The sequence below is a fragment of the Ovis aries genome, chromosome 13 (genome assembly GCF_016772045.2).
Source record: "Ovis aries strain OAR_USU_Benz2616 breed Rambouillet chromosome 13, ARS-UI_Ramb_v3.0, whole genome shotgun sequence".
Classification (NCBI taxonomy): Eukaryota; Metazoa; Chordata; class Mammalia; order Artiodactyla; family Bovidae; genus Ovis; species Ovis aries.
This window is the reverse complement of record NC_056066.1, coordinates 61,602,962-61,629,702: the sequence shown is the minus strand read 5'-3', so window position 1 is coordinate 61,629,702 and position 26,741 is coordinate 61,602,962. Positions and strand designations below refer to the sequence as shown.

At 55.5% G+C, this 26,741-nt stretch overlaps 1 protein-coding gene and 1 long non-coding RNA gene across 4 annotated transcripts in view; one reads left to right on the top strand and one right to left on the bottom strand.

Moving 5' to 3' along the window:
- NOL4L (nucleolar protein 4 like) overlaps positions 1-26,741 on the top strand; it is a 132,888-nt gene that overhangs the window by 41,610 nt on the left and 64,537 nt on the right. For 2 of the 3 annotated variants that reach the window (XM_060397694.1, XM_015099828.4), the window contains exons 2-4: positions 10,637-10,792; positions 17,171-17,282; positions 26,437-26,546. In XM_060397694.1, the coding sequence (XP_060253677.1) occupies positions 10,721-10,792; positions 17,171-17,282; positions 26,437-26,546 (294 nt within the window). In that variant the 5' untranslated portion in view covers positions 10,637-10,720. Of the gene's footprint in view, positions 1-6,974; positions 7,032-10,636; positions 10,793-17,170; positions 17,283-26,436; positions 26,547-26,741 lie in introns of those variants that run through there. The other variant, XM_042230018.2, reaches the window with a different exon arrangement.
- LOC114117611 (uncharacterized) lies at positions 3,501-26,621 on the bottom strand. The gene is made up of 4 exons (XR_003591263.3): positions 26,505-26,621; positions 19,868-24,853; positions 9,220-9,371; positions 3,501-7,102 (listed from the first exon to the last, which is right to left on the bottom strand). It is a non-coding gene; the product is annotated as an uncharacterized LOC114117611 (long non-coding RNA).

Below are 26,741 nucleotides of genomic sequence, written 5' to 3'. Positions count from 1 at the left end.
CAAACTCCACCTGGCGAGAAACGGAGGCTCCCAACTCCCAGCCCTGGCCACCCTGCATCCACCCCCAGCTCCCACTGGAGCCCCGGGGAGTGGGCCACTGGTTCTTCTGTTCTTATCCCAAAAGCAGCACCCAAGCTGTTCCCTGGCTGAGATGCTGATTTGAAGCTTGGTTTGCATGTAGTTTGCACATTACTCAGTGCATGTCAGAAGGTACGAACATCTCCCTTTCCTGGAGAGGGCTGGTGGGCCCCCCTGCCCTCCTCCAGACAGCAAAAATGCCAGCCGGCTAGACAGGGAGCTGCGCCCTGGCCTCTGACAGCACCCGCCTGCTGCCACCTCCCCCATTCCCTCCTGGAGCCAAATTTAGGCAGCTCTGCTACTGAGAGATGGGGAGAGCGGAGGCAGGAAATGGTGAGGTTGGAGACAGCCCGGCCTTGGCCCAAGCTGGGTGGGGCAGCCCCAGGGGTGCCCCTGTCCCTAAAGCCCTTGGCCCAACTCCCCCCCACCACCCCACCGACCCCTCCTCCCACAGGAATGTGGGCCGGGTCGGGAACGCTGGGTTCTCAGCTGCAGTCCAGGGTGCTGGCTACCCTGGCCAGGAGGGAGGGAGAGATGGAGGGAGGGAGGGAGAGAGGAGGTCATGGCCGGGGCAGTGGGGAAGGGATCAGATAGCCTCCTCCTGCCCCAGACACCCGCCGCCACTGGGGACAGGAGCCCGCTCTGCTTCTCAGCACTTCCTGCCCCTCCTTGGTGTGCCCACCCACAGGTCCAACTGTGGGGTGGGGGGCAGGAGACATAGCTGGGCCTGCAGGGACTGGACTCCCTACGAAAAGCTCCATAACGCCATCTCCTCCTTGGTCTAGCCTTTCACCTTGAGGGTCTTGGTTCCTCTACCTGGGAAACAGGGAGTCTTCCAATGATTTCCAAGTGGCTATCCTCACTGAGGGAGGGCTTCCCCAGTAGCTCAGTGGTAAAGAATCCGCCTTCAGTGTGGGAACAGCAGTAGATGTGAGTTCGATCCCTGGGTCAGGAAGATCCCCTGGTGGAGGGCACAGCAACCCACGCCAGTATTCTTGCCTGGAGAATTGCATGGACAGAGGAGCCTGGTGGGCTACAGTCCATAGGGTCACACTGAAGCAACTGAGCACAGGACAGCATCCTCACTAAGAGCCAGGGTCGGGGAGATCTGCAGAAATCAGGGACGTGGCAGTGGCTCTAGGCCTAGGAACTTCTTCGATTTCTTAGGTATGGCTAAGAGAGGCAGCTCCTCACTGATGCTGGGACAGGATGTGGGTGGGCTGAATGGTGAAAGGAGAAGGCCTGGGCTGGATTACAGCCACCAGGAACCTGGGGGTGGAGTTAATAGTGCCGGTGGCTGAGAGCATGGATACTAGGGTCTAGCTGTCTGGGTTTGAATCCCAGTTCTTCCTCTATTCTCCATGCCTGTGGGCAAGTCCCTTCAGCTTTCTGTCCCTCAGTTTCCTCACCTGTAAGATGGGGGTAGCAATCCTCCCACGGCTGCTGGGAACCTGAAATGAGGCAGCAAATGCTTGGCACACAGTAAGAGCACCACGATGCCAGCCACCAGTGTTGATTGTCTCCCTGGGCGGTTGGGAGGCCCTTGGAGCTATAACGGATGTGGACGCGAGAGGGAGGCGCTGTAGTTTGGTGGTTCAATGGGCATCGGGATGGGGGTTCAAGTCTGAGTGACCCTGGGCAAGTGGCCACACCCCGCTGCGCCCGGGGCGGGGAACAGCAGAGGCGCCTACCGCAGAGGGTCTGGGAGGATTACCCAGATCAGGCTTGGCACGGCGCCTGGCACATAGCGGGCGCTCCCTGAAGGAGAGCTGGCCAGATCGAATGGTACCGCCCCGCACAAAGGACAGGTGGGCAGCGTCCCAGGAGGGCGGGGAGCGGAGCAGGTGCGCGGAGAGCGGGGAGGCGGGGCCTGGAGAGGGGGAGCGCTCGGGCCGGCGGGCGGGCGCGCGCGCGCGCGCGCGCAGCAGGTGCGTGTCCAGGGGGCGGGGTCCCGCGCGGGCGGGGTCTCCAGGTGAGCGGGCGCGCGCCTAGAGGCCCGAGACGGAGCTGAGGCGCGCCGCCCCGGCCCACCCGCCGGAAAGCGTCCCTGTGTCTTTAATGCCCTTCTCCTCGCGTTCCCCCCCTGCCCCCTTTGTGCGCCCCCCCCCCAGCCGGGCTGCAGCCGCGGAGCCGTCCCCCCTGCACTGACAGCTGGTATCTAATTACTGTGTGAGAATGGAAAGTCAGGCTGTCCCAGCTCCGGGGAGAGGGGATTAACGTCTCCTGCAGAATACACTTCCTCTGGTGGGTTGCCATGGTTACTCTCATTACCTGCCTGCCCGCGAGGAGCCCGCGCGAACCGCTCCAGCAGGCCCTCCGAACCCGTGCCCGGCGCGCGCGCGCCTCCCGGCCCCTCCCCGCCGAGGCGCACGCGCGTGCGCCGTGGGGGGAGCGCGAGCCGCCTCGCCCGCGTCCCCCGCCCCCCGCCCCAGCAGCTGTCAGTGGCGCGCGCGGCCCGGCCGGCCCCAGCGCGCGCTGTCAACAGTCATTAGCGCGGGCCTCTCCCCTCCCCCTCCAGCCCCTCCTCTTCCCCCGCCCCCCAGCCCGGGGTGGGGCCCGCACCTGGGGCCCGCTCGTTAGCGCGCCGGGGCGGCCCGCTGCAGCCCCGAAGGGACCCGCCCGCGGGGCCCGCTTGGCGCAGGACCGCCCCCTTCCGCCTAGAAACCCCCGCTCAGGGACCCCATTCCCTGCCCTTGGCCGCAATGCCCGAGGGAGGAGGGTCCCCAGAATCCTGGAGCTCGCCTCTTCATGGTAGTGGTGACCGGGTCATTTATGGATGTTCTGCCCAGGGCAGGGGCTGTTTGTGCATCCTTTGGGTTCCCATAAGCTTCCTGTGAGGTGGCGAAAGGCATTGTACGTACCGTATCCCCTCTACACAGGAGGAAACTGAGGCCCAGGGTCCCGGCTGGATTGTCCTCAGACCTCTGACTTATAGAGCCTCTGCACCCTCCTGGCACCCCCCAGGCCAGAATCTCTGTCCCTCAGGCCCTACCCTATCTGGCCTGCAAGTGCCCCAGCCACCTCCTCCCTCCATCCCTTAAACCGGGGTCATTGCCCCTCTGTGGCCAAGAGGGGAGCACTTTGGACCACTGCTCCCCCCTTCCTCTCTCCCCCGCCCCTCACTTTCCAGACATCCCAAGAGTTAACAAAAGGAAAAAAAAGAAATATTCAGAGCTGAAGGATATGGCTGTTCTTTGGGGCCCCATCCTAGGCACCTTGCCCTGTGGCCTGGGGTGTGCCTTTTGGTCCCTGGCGTGATTTGATAGAAGATGGAGGTTCAGCGAAGCAGAAAGGAGGTCTTGGAATATATGAGGGCTGCTCCAGATGGCAGGTGCACCGCGGTGGCCACTCCGCACTAGCAGTTGGGGATTGTGCACGGGGTGGAGAAGAGGCAGGTGCTACAATGAGTCTTCCACGCCTTGTTTTTGTGTTTATTTATTTATGGGGGGGGGGGTGGTCTCATCCCTCAGTCTTGTCCAAGCCTAGTGCAACCATGGGTCCAGTGCAACCATGGGTCCAGTGCAACCATAGGTCTAGAAATTCTGGCTACAGTATAACCATGGGTCCAGAAATTTCTGGCGTGAATCTTTATCTTGAGTTTTTTTGGTTTGGGTTTCCAATCTGAAGGTAGATAGTATTCATACAGGAGAGAAATTCAAATACTGTCCTTGTCCCATTAAAACAATAGCCCCCATTAGTCATCTGATCGTTTTTATAAACTATGACTGGCTTCTCTTGGAGGTTCTGAGGAGAGAATTTCTGGATATTGGGGTGAGGGCCTTCATTCTGCTCTCCTGTTGTTTTCATTCTCTTAGTTCAGTTTGCTTTTTAAATTTTGTCTCCCATCCATTTCTCTCTGAGGAACCTTTGCAGGAAGCTGACTCCTTCCCCTTGGTCTTCTTTCAGCCCTACCAGGAGTTGAAAGAACTCTTTTTTTGTAGAAAGGAGAACTTTTGTGGGAACTCCCCAAAACTGTTACCCCCGTCTCCAAAACCTTGGTCCTGCCTGAACTTATTAAAATGTGGTTTGGGGCACGAGAGGGACAGTTCCAGAAGTCGGGAGGTTGTTGCTATTCAGTCACTCAGTCGTGTCCGACTTTTTGCAACCCCATGGACAGCAGCACACCAGGCTTCCCTGTCCTTTACCATCTCCCGGAGCTTGCTCAAACTCCTGTCCATTGAATCAGTGATGGCATCCAACCATCTCATCCTCTGTTACCCACTTCTAAGTTGGGAGGAGCAGGAAGCTAATATTTGCTGTAGCTTTTGCCTGTCATCCTGGCTGGCCTACGTGGGATGGAGCAGTATCCTCACACTTGCCCATACAATCTACCCCTTGAAGTCCTGGGTTCCCAAACAATCGGTGGCTGAAGATGTGTTTCCCCAGGGGTGGATTCTCCTCGTGGACTTTTTCCTGTAACGGCAATCTCGTTGATTTTTGCTCTTTGTTGAGAGCTGCACAGAAAGGGCTCATCCTACGGACTTTCTGTGGTTTCTTCCTCTTGAAGAAGGAACCCAATTGAGAAATGTCCCCACTGTTTAGCCACATTCTCTTAATCGTAGACACTTGGTTGCTGGAAGGCACCTGCCTCTAATATGGTGGTGGTGGTGCGCTAGATGGCACCCTGGTGGCCTGAAAGGATGCACCCACCTGGATAAGTGTGTAACTTATTACCAGCCAGTGACTTTGAAGTTCCAGTGGAGATGACAGAACTGCAATCCGTTTGCAACTGAACCTCCCCTGCCATCAAGGTCAGGAGTCCATTTAATTGGCTTAGTGAGGAGACAGGCAAGATTCAGTCAGACTCAGGAGCTCACCTGAGGATGACTCCTCACAACAGCCCATAAGGCTGCCCGGGCAGGGGCCTGGGAGGATACACTCATCTTCCCTGTAGGTCTGCAGCCCTGGATGCAGCAGTCCTCCTTATATTGAGCATTTAGATTGTTTGAGGAAACTGAGGAAGCCAGAAAAGACTTGTCAAGGGATGACCTGCTTAAGAATTAATTTCACCAGGAAGGACTTTAAAACTCCAATGTCAGGATGCTGGGCACTCCTTCTCTTTCTACCCATAATCCCCAGCAAGTCTCTGGGTAGGTGTTTCAGATTCATACTCATGTTGCCCAATAAGAATCTTTTGTCCCCACCGTTAGGAAAATGGTCACTCACTAGAGAAGAAAGTATTAATATATTAGGCCCAGCAGCGCAGAAAATATTTATATTCATTATCCAGTGCCAGTTGCCTTACTAGCTACCTCCCTGTCTCAATCACAGAGACATTCTAATCAGCAGTTCTCAAACTCTGTCCTGCCTTAGAATCATCTGGGGCCTATTAAAACCCTCAACGTGTCGAATTTGGTAGGTCTGAGGCAGGACCTGAGAATCAGATTTCTAACAAGTTCTCAGGTGATGCCTAGGGACCACACTTTGCAAACCATTGTTGTGTGTGCATGCGTGCATGCATGCTAAGTTGTTGCAGTCTGTCCGACTCTTTGCAACCCCAAGGACTGTAACCCGCCGGGCTCCTCTGTCCATAGGGATTCTCCAGACAAGAATACTGGAGTGGGTTGCCATGTCCTCCTCTTCTGAGTCTCTTAAAGTCTCCAGACTTAAGAGGCTCAAACCCGAGTCTCTTAAGTCTCCTGTCCTGGCAGGTGGGTTCTTTACCACTAGCACCACCTGGGAAGACCAACCATTGTTATAAATATTCTGAAATACCAGCCTTACTTAAGTAGACATTTGGTGATTTCTTCAATGACTCGTAATCTGGCCTTTAGAACTCAAATAGGCTGGTTTTAAGGAAGATGGTAATATCCAAGAAAGTTTGCAGCTCTATGTATTTGGGGGGTGGGGCTGTGCTGTATGTCATGCAGGATCTTAGCTCCCCAATCAGGGATCGAATCCTGGCCCCCTGCTTTGGGAGCACAGAGTCTTAGCCACTGGACCAACAGAGAAGCCCCTCCCTGAATTTTTAAGAGTTACTTATTTATGTATGGCTGTGCTGGGTCTTTGGTGCCTGCAGGCTTTTCCCCAGTTGTGGGGCGCGGGCTCCTCACTGCTGCGGCTTCGCTTGTTGTGTAGCACAGGCTCTAGGGCACATGGGCTTCAGTAGTTGCAGCCCCTAAGCTCTGGGCACTGGCTCCATGGTTGTGAGACCTGGGCTTCGTTGCTCTGAGGCATGTGGGATCTTCTTGGATCAGGGATTGAACCCTTGTCTCCTGCACTGACATGCAGATTCTTTACCACCGAGCCACCAGGCAACCCCCTTCCTTGAATTTTTGAAAGTTATTGCCATGTCTGGTTTTGTTGGCCCAAGTCTGACGGGCTGTTTTGGAATTAGCTGTTTCAAAAAGATGTAGTATGTTACCATGGCAATATTCTCCCCCACGCAGGAAGGCCCCAGAGGTTGGTCCTGCACAACTGACCGTGTGTGTTTCATGGCTTTTCCCGGGGGGTGCTGCAGGGCTCCATGCCATCACTCCTGGTTGGCATTCCCAGGAAGTGGGGAATAGTCAAGAAGCTCCATCCAGTCCCACTCTTTATCCAGCCTGTAAATGAAGTGAGCTTCCTTTGTCAACCCAGGGCCCAGGTTGCTTAGGGCTATGGATCAGACTAAGCTAACTCGAGTACTAAGCAGAGGTGGTTGGCAGGGGCATCCCAAGGCTAAGGAGAAGGTGCTGTCCGATCCCTTAATTAGCAGCTTTTGCCTTGTAGTACTGCGTCTGGATTCTCAGCTAGGAAAAGCATGCCTCTCCTGCAGCATTTAGCATGAAGGTTATTACCTCTGTGAACGCAGGGCATGGCAGAGTTGCCTGCAGCACGTGACCGCCGTGGGATCCCTTTGTTCTCTTCCCAGGGTTCTCCTTGAAGGCCACACAGATATCCTGATGTTCCTCCCTCAGGGTGCAGTACACATGGTGTCCAGGTGGCCGCAGCTCACCAGAGGACAGTTCAAGGTGTGGCTCTGCAGACCTTGTGTGGTTTGAATTCTGGTTGCTAAGGGCCTTCTTCTTTCCTGTGTACATCTCTGCAGTTAAGATAGACCGATTATAGGACTCAGGGTTGAACAGCAGGGAAGAGCAGAGTCCTTGTGTTGTTTTGTTTTTTATAAGCTATGCTGGGTCTTCGTTGCAGCCTGCTTACTTTCTCTCCTTGCTGCTTGAGGGCTTAGTTGCCTCACAGCAGGTAGGATCTTAGTTCCCTGACCAGGGATCGAACCCACATCCCCTGCATGGGAACTGCTGGGAAGTGGTCCTCATAATCCATTTTTAAAGAGGGAGCAACCCTGAAGAGTTTCTCCAAGATAATTTTGTGGTCACGTTGGGCCAGGTTGATTACCCACGTCTGTCTATGAATGGAGGTGGAGGATTGGGACAGAGGCAGACCAGGCTCTGGGCGTGTGTTTTGCTTTTAATCTGGGTTAGTTAATTATACTTGGACTTTAGGAAAGCTTATTCCAAGTTTGTGTGACATTCTTAGCAGGTTATTTTGCATAAGACTTTGTATCTCTTCTGCTGGTGTGTATTACCTTGGGGGACCCCTTCTGTAACCTGAATGGATTAGAGGGACAGGAGATGAGAATGGATCCCTAAATACAGAATGCCCACACTCGGCGGGTCTGAAGGGGAGAGATGAATGTTTACAAGCCTGTATGTGGCAGATGCCTAACATGTTCTTACTTAGCCTTGGAACCCCATCCAGCTAGGATTTTGTAGGCTCATTTTACAGGTGTGAGGAAAATGAGTTTTTAGAGGTCAAAAAGTGACCTGCCCAAGGTCACCAAGCTGGTTAGGGGACACTTTTCCATCCCACTTATCTAAAATATTATCTTTCATCAGATTGTTTTCTTCCTCCACTCCTTCTCATCCAATTTTGTAAACTTTTTCCATGAGTGTCTGTGTTCTGGCCTTAAGCAGTTTAATGACCAGAGAGGTCTATTCACTTGTAGGCATCTCTAAACCCAACATTATGCCTCTGGATTCAAATTATCAAAATTTGGAACTACCTACCCCATTATACTTTTTTAAAAAAAATATCACTTTTAAAATTAGCAGACACTTTTGGTGTTAAGAAAAAAAAAATAACAAAGCAAAATGCAAATTAACAGGCACACAGTGAAGTGAAAGTCGCTCAGTCATGTCTCTTTGTGACCCCATGGACTATACAGTCCATGGAATTCTCCAGGCCAGAAAACTGGAGTGGGTGGCCTTTCCCTTCTCCAGGGGATCTTCCCAACCCAGGGATCGAACACAGGTCTCCCGCACTGCAGGCGGATTCTTTACCAGCTGAGCCTCAAGGGAAGCCCAACAGACACACAGAAAAGTATACAAATTGTAAGTGTTCGGATCAGCTTTTTATAAACTGAACCCATCCTGATCAAGAAATAGAAACCCAGTTATACCTTCATTCTTAGAGGTTCTTTTGTTTGTTTTTGCCAACATAAACCTCTGGTTAGAAGTGTATTATAACTGACCTGTCATAATATTTGTCCCATTCAGCTCCACCATAGCAGTATTTGAAGATCTCTAAAATGCTGGTAGTTACCCATCAGCTAATAAATGAGTTAGTCACTGATGAGCCCAGGAATTCAGAGGGGGACTTCAGATACCCTCAAGAAAGAGAGAACAGTAACTTCTGAGGGGTTTAAGAAGAGAAGAGTATGGAGTTTTATACCTCATAAGTGAAGCTCAGGGAGATTGAAGAGTTTGCCTACAATCTCACAGCAGGTGAGCAGGACCAGCAGGCAACTCTTTCTACACAGGTGGGCATACATACACCCCCCCCAGATACTTGCTGAGAAGTCCCCATCGCCATGGGTGCTAACTTGGGAGAAAGCCATCGGCTCGAAGGCCTGTGCAAGGCCAGTGAGGGCACCAGCCAGCACCATCACTCATGGGCACTGCCCACTAGGCCCGAGGTTTGGTCCCTCCACCCCAGAGGCCTTTCCTCTCCCATCTGCTCTCAAGTGGGCTCCTGGCAAAGAGACAGCCCCGCTATCCTACCAGGGCAGGTTGAGAAAGTTGCAGGATAAAAGCAAACCCTGACTTTGGCTGAAATGTGCTGTGAGTGAGCATCACATTCAGTGTGGCCTCGATTCCCCTCTGACGACAAAGACCGACGTCCTGGGCCAGCCCTTCCACTTACCAGCCACCGTCCCACAGGCAGGTCCTGACCCTCACAGTCTCCCAGGCTGGTTGCGATGTTCAGCCCCGTCCTGGCTAGGGGAAACTTGGCAGTCGGCAAAGCACTTCTTAATGACAATATTTATCCAGGAGTTCCTGTGTTCGAGCTTGATGCTAAGAGTTGGACACATATTTCATTTACTCCTCTCCATAGCTTGTGGGAAGGGGCCTCCTGTTATCCCCATTTTCTCGATAAAGGACCTGAGGCTCAGAGAAGCAAGATACCTGCTCAGAGTCACACAGCCACTTAAACGATGGGGCCCGCCTGACACTGAAGAAGCGTGTGGCCAAACTACCCCTCCTGGCGGCTACCTGTAACCAGGCCATCATTTGGCAGTTATTTATTGAGCCTACTATGTGTCGGGCATCGTTCTCGGTGCTAGGGAGACAGCTGCGAGCCAACAGAAGAACCCCCGCCCCACACACTTCCACTCCCTCCTCTAAAGAGACATTCTTAAGCGAGGGTCCTTTGGGGAAGAATCCTCTGGGAGATTTGTGTTCCAAGCACTTTTACAGAAAAGCCCGCCTCCTTTTCCCTAAATCCCCACCCCCACCCCTCTGCTTGCTCTTCCTCTCTGACGCCCCCAGAGCCCTCCAGGTCTGCCTTTACAGAGAGGGTGGCAGAGAGCCCAGTGCCCCTGAGATCCTGGCACACCTTTCCGGGGCCAGCTGACAACACTCGTGCCAGCCCAGTAAGAGGCTCAGGGGGGCCCCACGGCCACCCCACTCACACGGCCTGCCACCTCCACATGGCCTTGTGTGTGTTATTTCTGTGTCTCCACACACAGAGAGCCCGGGTGCTGTTGCTGGCGCTCAGCTGCTGGAGTAGGGAGGTGGGCAGCGGTGAAAAGCTTTTCTGAAAGGCCAGGGCGAGGCAGGAGTCACCCAGGTGATGTGAGCCGTTCCCCTGGGCCCCCAGCCCGGGACCACAGTAAAAGGTTACTGCTAATTGGCGAGCTCCTGATGGGGACGCATCTATTTAGCACCCCCCTCCCCACCTCCCCAGAGACTTCCAGGATGGTCTTGGCACAGCGTGCAACTCGAAAGCTCCCCGCCTGAGTCTGGCACAATCTGTCTGAAATTGTGAACATGGAGGCTCTTGGGTTTTTAATTTGTATTTTTCCTTGTTGTTTCTCTCTGCCCATTGTTTCTGGTAGATTTCATAGCAGCAGCCACCCTTGACTCTGGTTGCCCCCTCCCTGTGGCCCTCTGAGCAGGCTCCTGTCCCCCCCAGGTCCCCCCAGACCTACCCTCAGGAGGCCTGGCGGGGGTCAGCGAGCAGCAGCGAGCCTGCCCCCGCCCCACTGCCCGGCCGCAGGGCCCAGCTCTCACCCCACCGTCATCCCTGACACTAACACAGCTTGTCCACCCTGTCGCAGGGGGCAGATGGCCTGTCGGAGCCGGAGGGCATCTCTCTGAAGCGGGTCGCTGTGGTGGAAGATTTCTTTGACATCATCTACTCGATGCATGTGGAGAGCTCAGCGGAGCCCGGCAAAGCCCCCAAGCACGCTGGGCAGAAGAAAACCTACCGAGCGGTGAGATTTCTGTCTCTTGGCCTCTGCTGGCAGCCCCAGGCCTTGGCAGGAGGCCATGGGCTCCGCACATGTTGGGCAGGGGGCGGGGCAGGGAGCTGAGGCGTGATGAAACGGCCTTTGGGGATCCAGGGGGGCACGGGGCAAGGGCATGGCAGCCAGAGATGGCTCACAGGGCGAGGGGGCGGGCTCTGTGGTCGGAGCACAAAGGAGAAGCAGGTTGAAGGGGGTGAGAGGGAGGGAAGGAGAGGGACAAGGAGGGCAGGAGGAAAGCTCTCCTCTTCCTGGTTTCTGCTTCGCTCCATTCCCCCCGCCACCCCCCAGGCTTGGGGCCCATGGTTGGGGGAGGGGGAGGCCAGATAATAGTAATCAGCAGAGCAAATGCTTCCATGGCCTTCGCTCTGTGCCAAACCTGTCCTAATACTCCCCGTGTGTGAGTGCGTTCAGTCCCCTACAATGTGAAGTCAGTGCCAGAAGTTCCCCAGGGGACTTCTGAGGACCTGGGCCCCGCCCTCAAGGACAGCACAGCTTGATTGGGGTTGGGGATGCTGAGAGAAACAGAAATGTCTCCAAGACTAGCTTCAGGGGAATAAGAACCCAGCCACCTGGGCGCTCAGCCGAGGTCCCTCCAGACACCAGCGTTCAGTGCTAAGGCAAGGGGCCTTCATGGAGAGGGTGGCGGGTCAGCTAGCAGTCTAAGCTTTGGGTAGGCAGAAGGGAGCAGAGGCGGCCACCTAGGATCGGAAACGTCACACGGAAGACTGTCGAGGGGATGGTGGCCACAGCCTGCCTGGGTTCTGGTCGCGTCCCCGCATGGGCCCCCATTGCCACGGCTCATGCCCGGCTCTGAACCACTTGTCCAGCACTCACCACTAAACCAGGAAGCCAAGCACTTCGTGTTCACTCAGGCCTCACAGCAGTCCTGTGATGGAGGCGTCGTGGCCCGTTTCACAGTTAAGGAAACTGCGGCCCAGGGAGTTCAGCTACCACTCTAAGGTCACACAGCGCTGAGGCAGCTCAGCCACGGTCTCACTCCCTGCTCTGGGTTGACTTTCTCTCTGGCTTCCTAGAGACCTGCCCCTCTGTGATGGGCCTTCCTTACCCAAAGTAGATGCCAACCCTTCCAGGTTATTTTCTAAATAGCCTTGGAGTATGGCAGAGGTGGCCTGTATAAGTCTATAATTTCCCCATATGACCTGATTAAAAAAAAAAATCCAACCATCTGGTTTGTCCTTGATCTCAGAAGATGACCTTTGTTAAATGTGTCTTAAGGATGGACCCACATGCCAAACACCTCAGAGAGAGGAGGGGTCGGGCTGAGGGAAGCAGGAGATGACTGTACCACCTGCCCCGCCCTGCAGCTCAGTACTTGTGTGTTGGGGAGTGACTTGTGGGAAGGGAGTTCTGAGGGTATTTCCACTGGAGGATCATAAATGGAGGGAAGGACTCCTGAGCTGGGGCCCGTGTGGGCCCCTTGGTGCTGACGATACCCCTTGCACTTTCTCAGCAGTGAGGTTGCCATGCTGGGAGCCGGCTCATGCCTGGCTGTGCGCTCAGCACGTCCCCTGCGCCGGCTCTCAGAGCCATCACACAGATGAAGGGTATAAGGATGAAGCAGGCGCTACCATTACAGAGGAGGAAAGCGAGGCTCAGAAAGATGATTAAGCCTGCCTTGAGGTCACCCAGCTGATGTTCAGAGTCAGGCATCTGGCTCAGAGCCTGTGCCCTGACCGCTAGACATGCTGCCTCGCTGCAAACATCTTGTGGCCAGTTCACAAGCCTCCTGACTTGCTTGTCAAAGTAGATAGGCTTAGGCCGACTGGACTGTGTGATTTCCCTGGTCCCATGGGTACCCAGCCCCAAACCTTACCCTCAGGCACTTCCTGGGTATTCATTAAGGCTGGGGTTGGCGACCTCCAGGCTGCAGAGAGGGCGAGGCTGGCTGCGCCCACCAGGCTCTGTGTCTCTGGGCCAAGCGGACGTCCAGCCCTTGGCTCTGCACTTCCTGGCTTCTCGTCCATATGCCCGCCGCGTGCCCCACTTCCCGCTGCCCAGCCTGGAGCTGGCACATGACTGGCAATGAGCCAGCTGGGCTGCGCTCAGAGCTGGGATTTCAGCAGCAGGGCCAAGGCAGAGGAGCAGGCCAGGCCCTCCTGCTGTGGGTGTGCAGCCAAGGGGACCACCGCACCCCCTCCTCCCCCGTGCACCTCCTCTCCCTTCTCCCACTTCCCCATCTGTCACCCTTTTCCTTTTGGGGGGGCAGGGTGATGGGGACGCTTTTGTCCTCCTCTTTTCACCTGCTCCCGTTTGCCTCAACCCAAGCCTAGCTCTTCAGCCCCATCCATGTCTGCTAGGAGACTCGGTGCTGATGGCTGCAGAGGGGTACAGCCTGGCACCTCAGTGTTTGCATTAGGCCTTTTGGAGGGGTTTTTGGATCTATCTGTGTATGTTTTGCCAAACCTGAATTCTGGGACTGCCTTGCTGTCTCTGGGGGCACCTGGGACTTTATGGAGTCTTACAGGCCTGGGGTGCCCAAGGGAGCAGGGGACTGCAGGGGAGATGGACAATCTTGTTCAAAGCATTAAAGGAGGCACACTCTTCAATAGGAAAAGAACTTTTTAGCACCTACCGCTGTCCAGCAGTGGATCGGGGAGGGCAGGTAAGGAGCTTTCTGAACCTGCTAGGTCTGTGAGCCGGGGTTGATGACCATTGACAACAGATACTACAGGGAGTCCCCGTCTTGGGCAGGAAGCCCTGCCTTAACTTTGCCTCTGATGCCACATGGCCTAAGGTCCAGAGGATCCAGGGAGTCTTGCCAAGGCAGAGCTGTGTGTTCTACAAAGTTCTCTGAGCCCACATAGAGGACTGGTTCTTTTTCAAGGAGTGTTTCTGATGTCTGTGCTTAGTCGCTCAGCCGTATCTGACTCTTTGAGACCCCATGGATTGTAGCCCACCAGGCTCCTCTGTCCATGGGGATTCTCCAGGCAAGAATACTGGAGTGGGTTGCCATGCCCTCCTCCAGGGGATCTTCCCAACCCAGGGATCTATCCCAGGTCTCCCACATTGCGGGTGGATTCTTTTCCACCAGGAAAGCTGAAGAATACTGAAGTGGGTAGTCTATCCCGTCTCCAGGGGATCTTCTCGACCCAGGACTTGAACCGGGGTCTCCTGCATTGCAGGTGGATTCTTTACCAGGGAAGCTTGTTTCTGATGTCTCATGAAAGTGAAAGTCGCTCCGTTGTGTCCAACTGTTTGAACCCAGGCCAGAATTCTCCAAACCAGAATACTGGAGTGGGTAGCTGTTCTCTTCTCTAGGGGATCTTCCCAACCCAGAGGTTGACCCAGGTCTCCCACATTGCAGGTAGATTCCTTACCAGCTGAGCCCTGATGTCTGCACCCACCTGAATCAGAGAGAGCCTTGTTGCTTCCTTCCTCTCTCCCGGGGTGCTGGAAGGCGAGGTCAGGCTTTGGAGCCCTGATCTGACTGCCCAGACCACTTTGGAGTTGGGGCCAGATGTGGTCAGCAGCTGCTCCAGGCCCACCACGTGCTAATCCGCCCGCAGGGCAGAAAGAGGATCTTGTAAAGTGGTGCAAATCCCCCCAATTGGCCTCATCTGTCTTTGTCGGCCTCTGAGTTGGGGAGTGAAAATGGGGCCTTGCAAGTCAGCGACTCTGCAAATAGCTTCTGCACTCCCTCCCAGTGAAATCTCACTCAGCTTTTCCCAGTAAGAAAAATGTAAAAGGCAGATTCAGGTACCGGTCTCAGTGTTCAGGCTGGGGGCCTGAGAGCAAGGCAACAGTCCAGGGCCGCCGAGAGCTGCTGGGCGGGGATGGGCCCCTTCTTAAATGCAGCAGCTCCGTCTTTATCTGTGTCACGTTTTGGGCTTCAGGATAAGAGTCTATTTCCAGAACAGTGTCTGTAGCTCTAAAACTATCAGAAAACCACCATCCTGCTGACTAGGGCATCAGCTGGGATGATCCTCTGTGTCTCAGCTCACCCTGTGGTCCTGTGGCCTCGGGCGTCTGTGCAGCCAAACAGAAACAGAGGTCCCATTTCTCACGTGGATGAAGCGGGAGCGTGAACCAAAAGATGCCCATAGCAGGTTGAAGGCCTTGGTGGCGGAAGGCATCCTCCTCCATTCAGGTCCCTACAGCAGCGCAGAGCTGGACATTTTACTGACGCCCCACGGGAGCTCTTAGCGAGGCTGCAGACCATCCAGCTGCATAGGGCCCTCTGACAGCTCCAAGGGCTTCTCACCCACCTGCCTTGGGTTCGCCCATCTGCCCTCCACGGGATCCAGAGCCAGAAGTTGTGCAGCCAGTGCATCAGCTCCCTGTGGCACTCCAGCCAGCCTTGGCGTCTGCTGGGTCTCTGCTAAGGCCCAGGCCCCTGGGCACTTTCTGGTAACTGCCCCTGTATCCTCAGTAGCCAGGCGGCAAGCAGGGCCTCTGGCCACGCCATGGGCAGCCCTAAGCAGAGCAGCTCGGCCAGGCAGGCCCTCCCTGAGCCTTGTAGAATCTGTTTCTGCCCAGCGGTCAAAGAGCTCCATGCGTTGAAGTCGGGCTTTCCCCATGGTATCAACCCTTCTTCCTCTCCCAGCAGACTGCAACCCTCCTCCTCCGCGTGCTCAGCTCAGCTCTTCTGAGGCCTGACCTGGGATGCCCCAGCTCAGTTCCTTAGGAGATCATCTGTTGGCCCAGCTCAGCCTCAGCCCTCTGCCTGACACAGAGGGCGTCCTTCCCTCTTCCCTTTACTCCCATAGCTGTCAGCCCCTCAAGAGGACCTGTCCCTCCCAACCCCATGGGCCCGAGAGGGGACTGCTGCCCTGAGACTTCCAGGTGGCCCCAGGCTAGGGATAAAGATGTCCCCGTATGTGGCAGGAGAGCCCAGCCCCGTGTCTTCGCCCTCACACCTTCCCATCCACTGGCTCTAATCGGAGAGCAGGGGTTTGCCCTTGTTCCTGACCTCCAGAGGAAGGCAATCAGACAAAGAATTTGGAAGGGAGATAACTCATCAAGGAGCCTGCCTGCTCCGCAGAGCATCAAATCAGCTGAGAAATAACAATTGTGTCACCAAAATTAACTCTGCATTTGCAGCCAGCCGCCAGGCAGGACTGGCCCATGGAGCTCCACAGGCAGCAGAGCCCAAGCCTGTCCTCTGAGGGCCAGGCCACAGGGCGGGGGCCGCGGGGAAGGAGAGCCTGGCAACCCTCTTGAGTCCCCTCCTCTCTTCCCCACCCTGCCCCCCTTCCTGGCTACTACAGAGATGGAGCAGGGCACGTGTGCATCCCGAAGGAACAGACCAGGTGTGTCCTGGAGAGCAGCGCACCCCCCCCCCCCCCCCCCCCCCGCCAATCCCCTGCTGTGGGCTGACCAGCGCCCTTGGCCAACTTTCCCGGCCGGGCTGCGGCGAGGACGGAGGAACGCTGGGGTGATGCTGCCCCTTAGTGGAGAGGAGCGAGACGGCCCGGGCTCTGGGAAATGTGTGAAACCCGCAACCGGGCAGCGGCCGGCTTCAGCCAGAGAACCTGGGCCCAAGAGGTCCCTCCGGTCCCCTCAGGCCGCCAAACCAGGACCAACCTGGTTTTCCCCAAAACCCAGAGCAAGAGGAGAGGACTGAGCTGCTGGGACTACACCCCACCTCTTCCCCACTCCCCGATCCAGCTGTTTTCTTGTGCTCCCTTTCACCTTCCCTCCCACGCTGCTGACTCTTTCTCCATAGCTAGGGGAGGCCCTCTGGAGGCAGCTCTGGGGGCAACCTGGAGCTTCGGCTCTAGTCTGGCACTATTATAAAGAGCTGTGTAACCTTAAGTGAATTGGTTCACTTCTCTGGGCCTTGTGACCTTGCCTGGAACACGGGGCTTCCTGAGAGCCTGTCCAGTTTGAGGCATTTCACAGCTCTCTTGGGTCTGTGACTAGATCAAGGAACAGCCTGTAGAGTGTTGGGCTCTGTTTGTAGGCCCGCAGCCGGTAGATTTATAAGTGGGGCTCAGTTTATCCTTCTCTGAGAGTGGGAGTTGTTTCCTCCTACCCTAGAGCAGTGTTTCTCAACTCATTCTTCAGTAGCAGTGATGAAATGACCTGAGAGGAATATTCCCAATTTATGAGAACACAGGTTATAGACTAGACGATGTTTCAGTGTTTTGCTTTTATAATTTTTAAGCTTCTTTCATTTAAAATTTTAAAACTACTGGTATTCTGCGAAAGTACTGACTCATTTCTATGGCTGAGACTTTTAAGACATCTGCCTCTTGCTCCTCAAATCCCTGCCCTTCCTGGCAAGGGCCAAGTGCCTGCCACCAAAGCAGATCCCTTGGTGACCCAGTGAGCAAGCTGCCTCCGCACGGATCCACATAACAGCCAGCCTCCTCTCTCCCCCAGATCGCAGAGACCTACGCCTTCCTTCCACGGGAAGCCGTGACCCGGTTCCTGATGAGCTGCACGGAGTGTCAGAAGAGGATGCACTTTAATTCCAATGGCCTGGAGCCCAAAGGTAGGGGAGCAGGTGGACGTGCTGGAGACCTGGGGGGGGGGGCTGTGCAGGGCAGGGGCTCTCCCCCAGAAGGGCCTGCCCTTTGCTGGCAGGAACAGGAAAGTGCACGACCAGCAGCTGTCATAATGCCCAGGGGCCAGCATGGGTCCATGGAGCTGCCCAGAGAGCCTCATTTTAGGTTTGGTTTGTTGTTGTTGCTTTTAACTTTTTTTAAATGTCAAGTTTCACTTAAAAACCAACAGTACATTCCTACTGCCCTTCAACACTCTCTTTTCCCACCAAGGTTGCAGATGGAAATGGCCACCTCGCCCCATTTCCTAAACTCTGCAGTCCTCACCACCCAGGTCTCCCCCCACACCCCTGGCAGTGTCCACGTGGATCTGGTCTCACTGTGCCCTCCCTAGGGAGAGGAGCACAGCCCTCATTGGATGCGGCTTTCTCCCCTACAGCCACCCTCCTGCCGTTAGTAGCAGGCCTCCCTAAGTGTTTGTCCCCTGCCCTCTACCCCCAGTGCACACCCAGGAGATCTGTGGGGATTGGTTAGAATTGAAAATGCCCAGAGGGACTTTCTTGGTGGTCCTGTGGTAAGACACGACACTTGTGCTGCACGGGGCACAAGTTCGATCCCTAGTCAGGGAACTAAGATCCTGCATGGCACACAGTAAAGCCAAAAAATAGGGAAAACAGAGAAAATGCCCAGAGCATGCGTGATCAGTCCAAGCTGGTCCCTTAGACAGACATCCACGCTCTCCAGCTCTTCCCTGCAAGGACCCCCACCTCAGTCCCCCCAGAGTTTCAACCTGAACGTCCCAGAGGCCTCCCTCCAATAAGTCTGAGCCACCTGTTTGAAGGTGGCTTTGGCACAGCAAGAAGGGCCATTACGTTTGGCTGGTGTGACCATAACTCAAGCCTGAGGAATGGTGCCCAAATGGGCGATTTATAAGGGCTCCTAGGCATCAGGCCTGCAAAGGGTGCTGAGGTCGGTGGGTATTGGGGTGTTTGCCTGAGGATGAGAACAGAAGGGTGAGCCACTTCCTCAGGCGGTGCCCCAGTGGCGTCCATCAAATGTGGTGAAAACCAGCAGCACCACCCAGCGACAGCAGGGCATTGGAACGTAGATGCCAGGGGGGTTTTCCTTCTGGCTGGTAGTTCAGCCGCTCAGTCATGTCTGAGTCTTTGGAACCCCATGGACTGCAGCACACCAGGCTTCCCTCTCCTTCACTGTCTCCTAGAATTTGCTCAAACTCATCCCATTGAGTCAATGATGCCATCCAACCATCTCATCCTCTGTCGTCCCTCTTCTCCTCTTGCCTTCGATCTTTCCCAGCATCAGAGTCTTTTTCCTGGCTGGTAGTTGGTCCCTGATGCGACTTTGGACAGCAGCCACTTCACAAACCCAGAGGCTTTCCTGTCCTTGGGGGCCATTAGGCCACGGCCACTTCACTGAGTTCATCGGATAGCCGCTGATGTATGAGGGACACGAGTTAATGTAGTTCATCCCTCATAAGTGCTGGGTTCCTGGATTAAGAGCCAGGCGCGCCAGGGCCGCACTGAGTGCATTTAAATCTGAGCTCTGCCGCGCAGTAACCGTGTGTCCTGAACAGGTGACTTCACCTCTCTGAGCCTAAGTTTCCTCATGTGTGAAGTGGAGTTAATAATGGCATCTACCTGGTAGCAGGAGAGAGGGGCAGGGTCCTGATGAAATTTGAGAGTTAAACCCTGTGCCTAGGGCAGGGCTGCCGCACAGGACGAGGGAACCGAGGCTGTGGCAGTTATTATGATAACGCCTGAGGCCTGAGGGAGGCCCCCTGCCCCATATGGCCTGGCCCCGGCTCAGCAGCTGCAACCCCTGTGCTAAGACAGCCCCCTTAGCACCTGCCGCTGGGCTAGGAGACTTTCCCTGCCGTCCTCCCCACCCTGCCCGGGTCCACGTCCCAGGGGCACAGGCCCTGGTAGTAGCTGCATCGTCTCTGCCCACCCATCCGCCTGTCCCCTCCTGTGCTGCCCTTATCGTTTCCATAGCAACTGGCGAAGTCAAACACAGAACCTGGGGGAACAGAGGCAGGCCAGGAGGGGCTGTGTGTGTGGACTGCTCTGGGGTGTCTGCAGGCTCCGTCTGTTCTGCTGCCTTCTCCCCGTTGGTGTGGAGGACGGCCCTCGTGTCCAGCTTCGTGGGTTCTGTGCTGGAGCCTCTGTGTCCAGGGGCTCCAGCAGGAAGAAGGCAGGCAGAGTAAGTCTGCGCCCTGCCCATCCTCGCCTGTCCTCAGGCTGAATGCCGCTTCCCTGTCCCCAGGAGTGGAGCTGCCCACAGGCAGGGAGAGGAGGAGATCTCAAGGGAGCCGGAGGCAGCATGGCCTCAGTATCTCAGAAGGTGGGCTTGGGGTCGGGCAGGCCTGGGTGTGCTGCCCTGCTCCCTGCTGTGTGTCCCTCGGCAGGTTAGAGAACCTCTCTGGACATCAGCTGCTCGTGACAGCTGCTGATCCTGGGAGGTGTCTGACCTGGTTCACAGCTGAGGAGAGGAGGCTGAGAGAGGTGATGCAGTGATGTCACTTGCCCAAGGTCCCCCAGAAAGCAGGAGAACTTACCTTCCCATCAGCAAATGGGAGCAACACTTCTCTCTTGGGGTTTTCAGGAGGATGAAGTTGAATTAAACGAGCCCGTTCTGTAGGGCACTTGGTGCAACCGGTGCCTGGGAAACACCAGCTTGTCCCCCACTCCACCCAGTATTATTGTCCCAGCCAAACGCAAGGCTGCCAGCTTCCAGGTGTCCCACGAAGAGACACACAGTCACCCTCCCAAGCAAGCACCTACAGCCTGGCCGCTGGGCCAAAGGGTTTCTGGAGGCTGCTAGTGGAGAGCCTTAGAGGCTAAAAGGCTCTGCTGTCTGCTCAATGGTCAGAGGCATTCATGCCTGGACCCCTGTCGTCAGCTGGCAGGTCCTCCCGTCTCCTGCCCCAGCTGAGAGCGTGGAGATGCTGTCTCCGCCCACCAGGCTGGCCTCTCTGGATGTGGTCAGCTGCACCGACTGCTCTTCCAGAGGCACCCCTGTTCTGCTCTGCTCTGCCAGCCTTCCCTCCTCCTTCAGAGCCTGCGCCTGGCCCCAGAGGCAGGCCCCAGGTTCCTGTCCCAGGAAGGTGGGGCGGGAGGGGCCACAGAGCAGGATGGAGAGTTCTCGAGGGGCGGCTGGGAGGGCGCCTTGCTTCCTGGCCTCGTGTTAGAAAGAAAGAAAGGAAGCAGAGCAGCCTCCCCTGCTGCTCTGCTGGTTTGTCCCGGGCAGGGGAGAGAAGGCGGAGGTGGTGGTGGGAGGGTGTGCTGGACAGTCCCATGCCCTCCCCCAGCGCCAGGAGCACAAACAAAGGAGGCTGCGAGGATCAGGAAGTCCGAGGATGGGAAATTCCAGGGCCTCCCAGCTCCACCGGCCCCTGAGCGAGTCTGGGCGGAGAGGAGGCAAAGATGAGAGCCGGGTGTGCCCTGGTCCCAGCCCTAGGCCGCTGTGGAGAAGGACTTCGGGAGAGGGCACGTCTCACTTTTCTTTGACGTGACAAAATGCTGTTTGTGTGGCTGCAGACGAGGAGTTAGCAGCGGGCAGCGCCGGTTACCCCCCAAAGGGTCCCTCCTCAGCCAGAGCCGTCCACACAGGTGGTGGCGCCCCTGCAGTGGTTTTCAACCCCCTCCCTGCCTGGCCGCTCCAGAGCCCCCCACTTCCTGTCCTGCCCCACGTGACCCCATTCTGGTTCGTTCCTCTGCTCCTGCAGCCTCTCCTGCGCTGGCCTGCCCTCTTTCGCTTCTCACGCTCACCCCTTGTGTAATCTGGGGAGGTTGCCTCATCTGTAAACTGGGGAGTTCTTGGGAGCCTCACGCAGGAGGGTCTGCATGAAGCCCTGGCAGGGCTCAGTAGCTGTCGTCCGAGTGACTGAACAGAAGTCCTGTTGAAATACCCCCTCCACAAAGCTGCCTGGACCTACGCCAGCGGCCCTGGAGCTCTTCCTCCTTGGAGCGCTAATGGACTGGCCGTCAGTCCCACCCTGCTGGGCCCAGGGGCCGGCCCTGTGCCCTTCCCCCCACCATCCCCACCGTGAATGCACACCCTTCGGTGCTCCTTGAAGACTTGCTGACCTATTGATCGCTTCCCTGGAAGAGAGGGGATTTTTTTCCATCACCTTCTAAGCCAACCCCAGGTCGGGGATCTCTAGTTCCAAATCTGAACCCCATGGCCGGTTGGCCGGTTCCACATTTCCTCTGCGCCAGGCCCTTATTGCACACACATCCTTCACCCACCCAGCCCTGACCCTGGGAGCTCTTGACCTGGCACCCAGAAACTACAGTGTCTCTGGATTGAGGAGTTCTTCCATTCCTGTGGGTGGAAACTCAAGAGAATTTGCCACGCTGTGCTCCACCTGGAGGATCCGGGCCATCTCCTCAGCTGGAGTTTGCGTTGATTGGCCCGGTCACTGAGGCCCAGCTCTGGTCAGCGCTCGGCTTGGCCTGGGGAGAGCCTCTGCGTCATCGGCTCTTTTCAACAGCCTGTAAAGCTAGGTCTGGTGCTGGGGTTGGTTTCAGGTTTCTTGGCAAAAAGGTGTCGAAACATTTCTTCGGGTGATTCCTCTGCCTCTCACCAGCCACCTAAGGGTTATTTCGGCTCCATGACCCTTACTAGCTCTGAACTCACTGGTGGTCTCAGGTTCCTTGCGGTGGCTCAGGCGTGGCCCCTGTGTTTATTGACCACGGCAGGGACTGGCCCGTCCGGCAGAACCCGGGGAAGCTGCTGCTTCCTCATTCGTGGGTTCACCTTCTCTCATCCCCTACCTCCCTACGTGAGCACGTGACTCCAGGGAGCCCCCACTGGCCCTGTTCCTTAGCTCCTTCCTATGAGTCTGTGTGTGTGGTGCTTATCTCTCCCAGAACCATGCGGCTCCCTTGCTGCCAAAAACCTGCCTGCCTGTCTCTTGGCTGCGGTGTGGCCCGAGCCCTGACCTCCCACAGCCAGCTCCCTGGCGCGTTCCCTCCCCAGGAATGTCTCCTGCCTGCCAAGGTCCTGCCTCCCCGACAGAGCCCTCACTTCTGGAACTGCGGACGCAAGCATTTCACGGCACACGGATCTCTGATGGATTCGTCTGTGTGCCCAGGGTGTCCTGCTCCACTCCACCCCCCCCCCCCACCCGCCCCCCGCCGACGAGGGCATCCACCCTCCTCTTCCTGAGCTCTCCTGGCTCACCTCTGGGCACCAGAAGCAGTTTCTGAACTGTGGACATGATGCGGAGGGAACAGGCCAAGGAAGACCCCTTCTCCCACTTCCCAAGAGCACCTTCCCAGCCTTTGTGGGTTTTTCCCTGCCCTACACTAAGCTGAACCTTGGCTTTAAATTATTTCTATTTATTTATTTTTATATTTTTGATATTACTTTTTTGTTGTTGACCGTGCCGCCAGGCGCAAAGGATCGTAATTCCCAGACCAGGAATGGAACCCTCACCCGCTGCAGTGGAAGTGCCGAGTCGTAACCACTGGACTGCCAGGGAAGGCCCTGTTTGTTTTTTTTTTCCTTAAGTTACCTCTTTGAAAGGATTCACGGCATTTCAGGCAGGACACGGGTGACCATTGGTAAAGGAACACAGTGTCCGGCCTCCCAGGACTACGAAACACAGAGGACGTTGCTACGTCACTTAATGAAGTCTTCATCTGAGGCTCTGACCGGGGACCCTTAGGGTGGGAGGCCCTTCTCACGTACCACATTGTCCAGCAGCTTCTCAGCAGACAGCCTTGTCTCTGAGGAAACAAAATGCAAACGGCCGCATTCTCCATCTGAAGACGCTCACTCCAAAACAGGAACCACGGCTCTTTCGAATGACATGTCTCAGTGTGGCTGCGGGGTCTGCCTCACACAGCACGTCTGGCCTCGTGGAGTTGCGGGGCTTGGGAGGTGAGGGGGTGAGCAGATCCCAGCGTGCCCCCTTACCCCCCGCCGCCTCGGTTGAAGAGGTCAGGTCTGGGTAGATGGTGGGGCGGCAAGAAGAAGAGAACCCACAATCACAAAAACGAATTCTAGTTTCCCCACAGCATTGGGCGTCTGTGCTGGTGGGGCCAGAAAAGCCCTCTGCCACAGAACCAGGAGGGGCTCCCTTAATAGAAGGAAAGGTTTGGCCCATTTTTCAAGCCAGTTCTTGAGACTCCCTGTTAGTGAGTCCTGGAAGAATGAACATTTCTGCATATGACAACATGGCTTTCAAAAACTCAACAAGGGATTCCTTTGGTGGTCCATCGGTTAGGACTCAGCACTTCCACTTCAGGGGACTGGGTTCGATCCCTGGTGTGGGAACGAAACTCCTTCCACAAGCTGCACAGCGCGGCCACATTTTTTTTTTTTCCCTAAAAAAAAGAGGGGGGCGGGGAACGAAGCTCTGCGTTCTTATGAAACTTAATAGAAAATGGTATTCAAGCAGTACAGTCACCAGAGGGGCACCACCTCAAGATGCATGGACCCTGTTCTCTGCGGGGCTGTTCTATCCTCACCAAGTAGGAACTGCCCTGGTGCCCCCTGGCTAGTTTTGCTCTCTTGTTTGCAGGAGCCATTTTTCTTTATTGTGATAAAACATAATGCAAAACTTGCCATTTTAATACATTTTAAGTGTACAACTCAATGGCATTATAGTTATACTCACTGCCCAGCAGTCATCACTATCATCTATTTTCCAAAACTCTTCATCCTGCCAAACAGAACCTGCAGCCCCGTGAAGCAGTAACTTCCCGTCCCCAGATGCCCTGGCAGCCCCTCCTCTACTTTCTGTCTGTGTGAACATGCCTGTTCCAGCTGTCGCATCCACATGGAATCACCCAGTGTTTGTCCCGTGGCGTCTGGCTTCTTTCACTCAGCAGTGTTTTCAAGGTTGTGGGGGCCTGCTGTGGGCTCTGGCTCTGAGTGGCAGCTTCAGCAGATCCCTGCCTTCCTCCAACCCACCGGTCACCAGCTTCCCTCCAGCCTGTCCTGCTGGGCGTGGTGCCAGTGGCGGCAGGCAGGCTTCAGCTCATTGGAAAGTCGCCCCTACATCTCAGCCACTCCAACCCCAGCCCACAGATAGAACTAGGGGCCAAGGAGGTCTTAGGTCAAAGGCCCGGCACGCTTGGAGGCTGGGGGAGGAGGCAGCCAGAAAACAGGTAACCACGATGACTCCCCAGACAGAGGGTGAAGCCAGGTCAAGTGACTAAATGACGAAATGAGGCCCTGCTTTGTGTGACAGGTCCTAGCAGGTGGCTTCAGGGTTTCCAGCTTGGTCACAGCGGGAGACATCTGAAGGGGAGGCTGGACTGGAAAGAGTGGCAATGGGCTTCCCTTGAATCATGCTTCCCGTCTTGTTGACTTTCTCCTGCGCTGTTGCTGTCGCTCCTAAACGGCACCCACAGTGGCACCTAAGATGCACAGCACAGTGGCAGGCTGGGCCCACTGCAGGGGCCTTTGCAGAAATGACCAGACGTTTTCAAGAGTCACTGAGTAGGGACTTGCCAGCGGTTAAGACTCCGCGATTCCAGTGCAGGAGACGTGGGTTTGATCCTTGTTCTAACTAAGATCCCAGATGCCTCTGGGGGAGGTCAAGGGAAAACAAAAAAAAGTTGTTAAATATTCCTACCCTTTGACCCATGCTATGCTATGCTATGCTAAGTCACTTCAGTCATGTCTGACTCTGTGCGACCCCATAGACAGCAGCCCACCAGGCTCCACCGTTCCTGGGATTCTCCAGGCAAGAACGCTGGAGCGGGTTGCCATTTCCTTCTCCAATGCATGAAAGTGAAAAGTGAAAGTGAAGTCGCTCTGTCGTATCCGACTCTTAGCGACCCCATGGACTGCAGCCTACCAGGCTCCTCTGTCCATAGGATTTTCCAGGCAAGAGTACTGGAGTGGGGTGCCATTGCCTTCTCCGTTTGACCCATGAATTCCATGTTTTAGAATCTGGTCTAAAAAGGAAACGATCCCAAATACAGACCAGTATTCACATACAGAGATGTTCCCAGCAGTGTTTATAAGTACCCCCTGATAGCAAATAGCCTAAGTAGCCAACCGTAAGGGAGTAACTTACAGAACATATGATAAAACAATACAGGGATATAAAAATTATATTTGCAAAGCAAAACAAGATTTTTGATGGTAGGGGAAATGCCTATGACAAAATGTTAAGCAAAAAAAAAAAAAGGTTTCAAAGCAGACTGTTATTCTCGGTACGCATTATGATATCAAATATGTAAAAAAGAAATCACAGAGGAAAAAATAAACAGAAGCATATGCCAAGCTGCTTGGTGCAATTATGGACTTTTTTTTTTCTTTACATCTTTCCACACTTTGCAAATGCTCTACAAAAGGAAATGCGTTACTTTGATCTTCAGGACAAGAAAGTAATAAAAGGGAGGAACAATGCTCCTCTCCATGTGATTAAAGAGGAACTAGAATTTGGGTGGCGGAGAAGGCAATGGCAACCCACCCCAGTACTCTTTCCTGGAGAATCCCAGGGACGGGGGAGCCAGTGGGCTACCGTCTATGGGGTCGCACAGAGTCGGACACGACTGAAGTGACTTGGCGGCAGCAGCAGCAGCAGCAGAATTTGGGTGGACTGGAGGCCTGGCCCAGACCCGTGAGCCAGGTGGTCCCTGGCGGCTTTAGGGAGGATGCTGTGGGGGGTGAGGGTCAGCGTGGGGCAGTGTGGCATGTGAGTGAGCTTAGACCAGTGTAGGAAACTTACACATTTGACTTCAAGGGCCTGGCAAGCATCATCGTTGAGTGCAAGTGTGCAGGGCAACAGGAACGGGTGGACACTGCGGCAGGACAGAGCCCTCGAGCCCTGTCTAAAAGGAGAGGCTCAGCTGCAGTGGGTGTTTGCCATGTGAGTGAGGGCCCTGTGTGGCTAGACCTTCCATTTTTCAAAGAAGCCAGAAATCCCCGATTTTCAGCTGTGACCTCTCTTACTAAACACGGTCACTTAGTTGAGAAACACTCTCAGCACCGTGCAGTCCACATCCACGGGCCAGATACGGTGGGCGCTCCATGAGTCAGAGACCACCTGCCCACCTGGCCTCCTGCCCGGGCCCCGTGGTGGGTTCCCCCCGTGGGTGCCAAGCTGCTGGCGGCACACTGCACAGGCTGAAAGGGGCTTCCTTTTCTTCTCTCCACCAGAAAACGAGCCTGCATCTCCTCTGGTCTCCGGGATCATCGATTACAACATGCCCCTCACCTCCACGTACCTGAAACAGATGAAGTTGCGCGTGATGAACTCCCAGGAGCAGGTAAGGCATCCGTCCCCCTCACCCCACCGGAGGCGTCCTAACTTGCCTGGATGTGGTTGAGCCTTTCCGAGATGTGGGGCCACAGCCTGTGTAAACACCCTGGAAACCAAAGAGGCCCTTATCTGGTTATCTGGGCCGGGCAGTCTGGGCTGAGAGGAGGGAAGGAACGCGTTCTTAGTGACAAGGTCTGCTGGG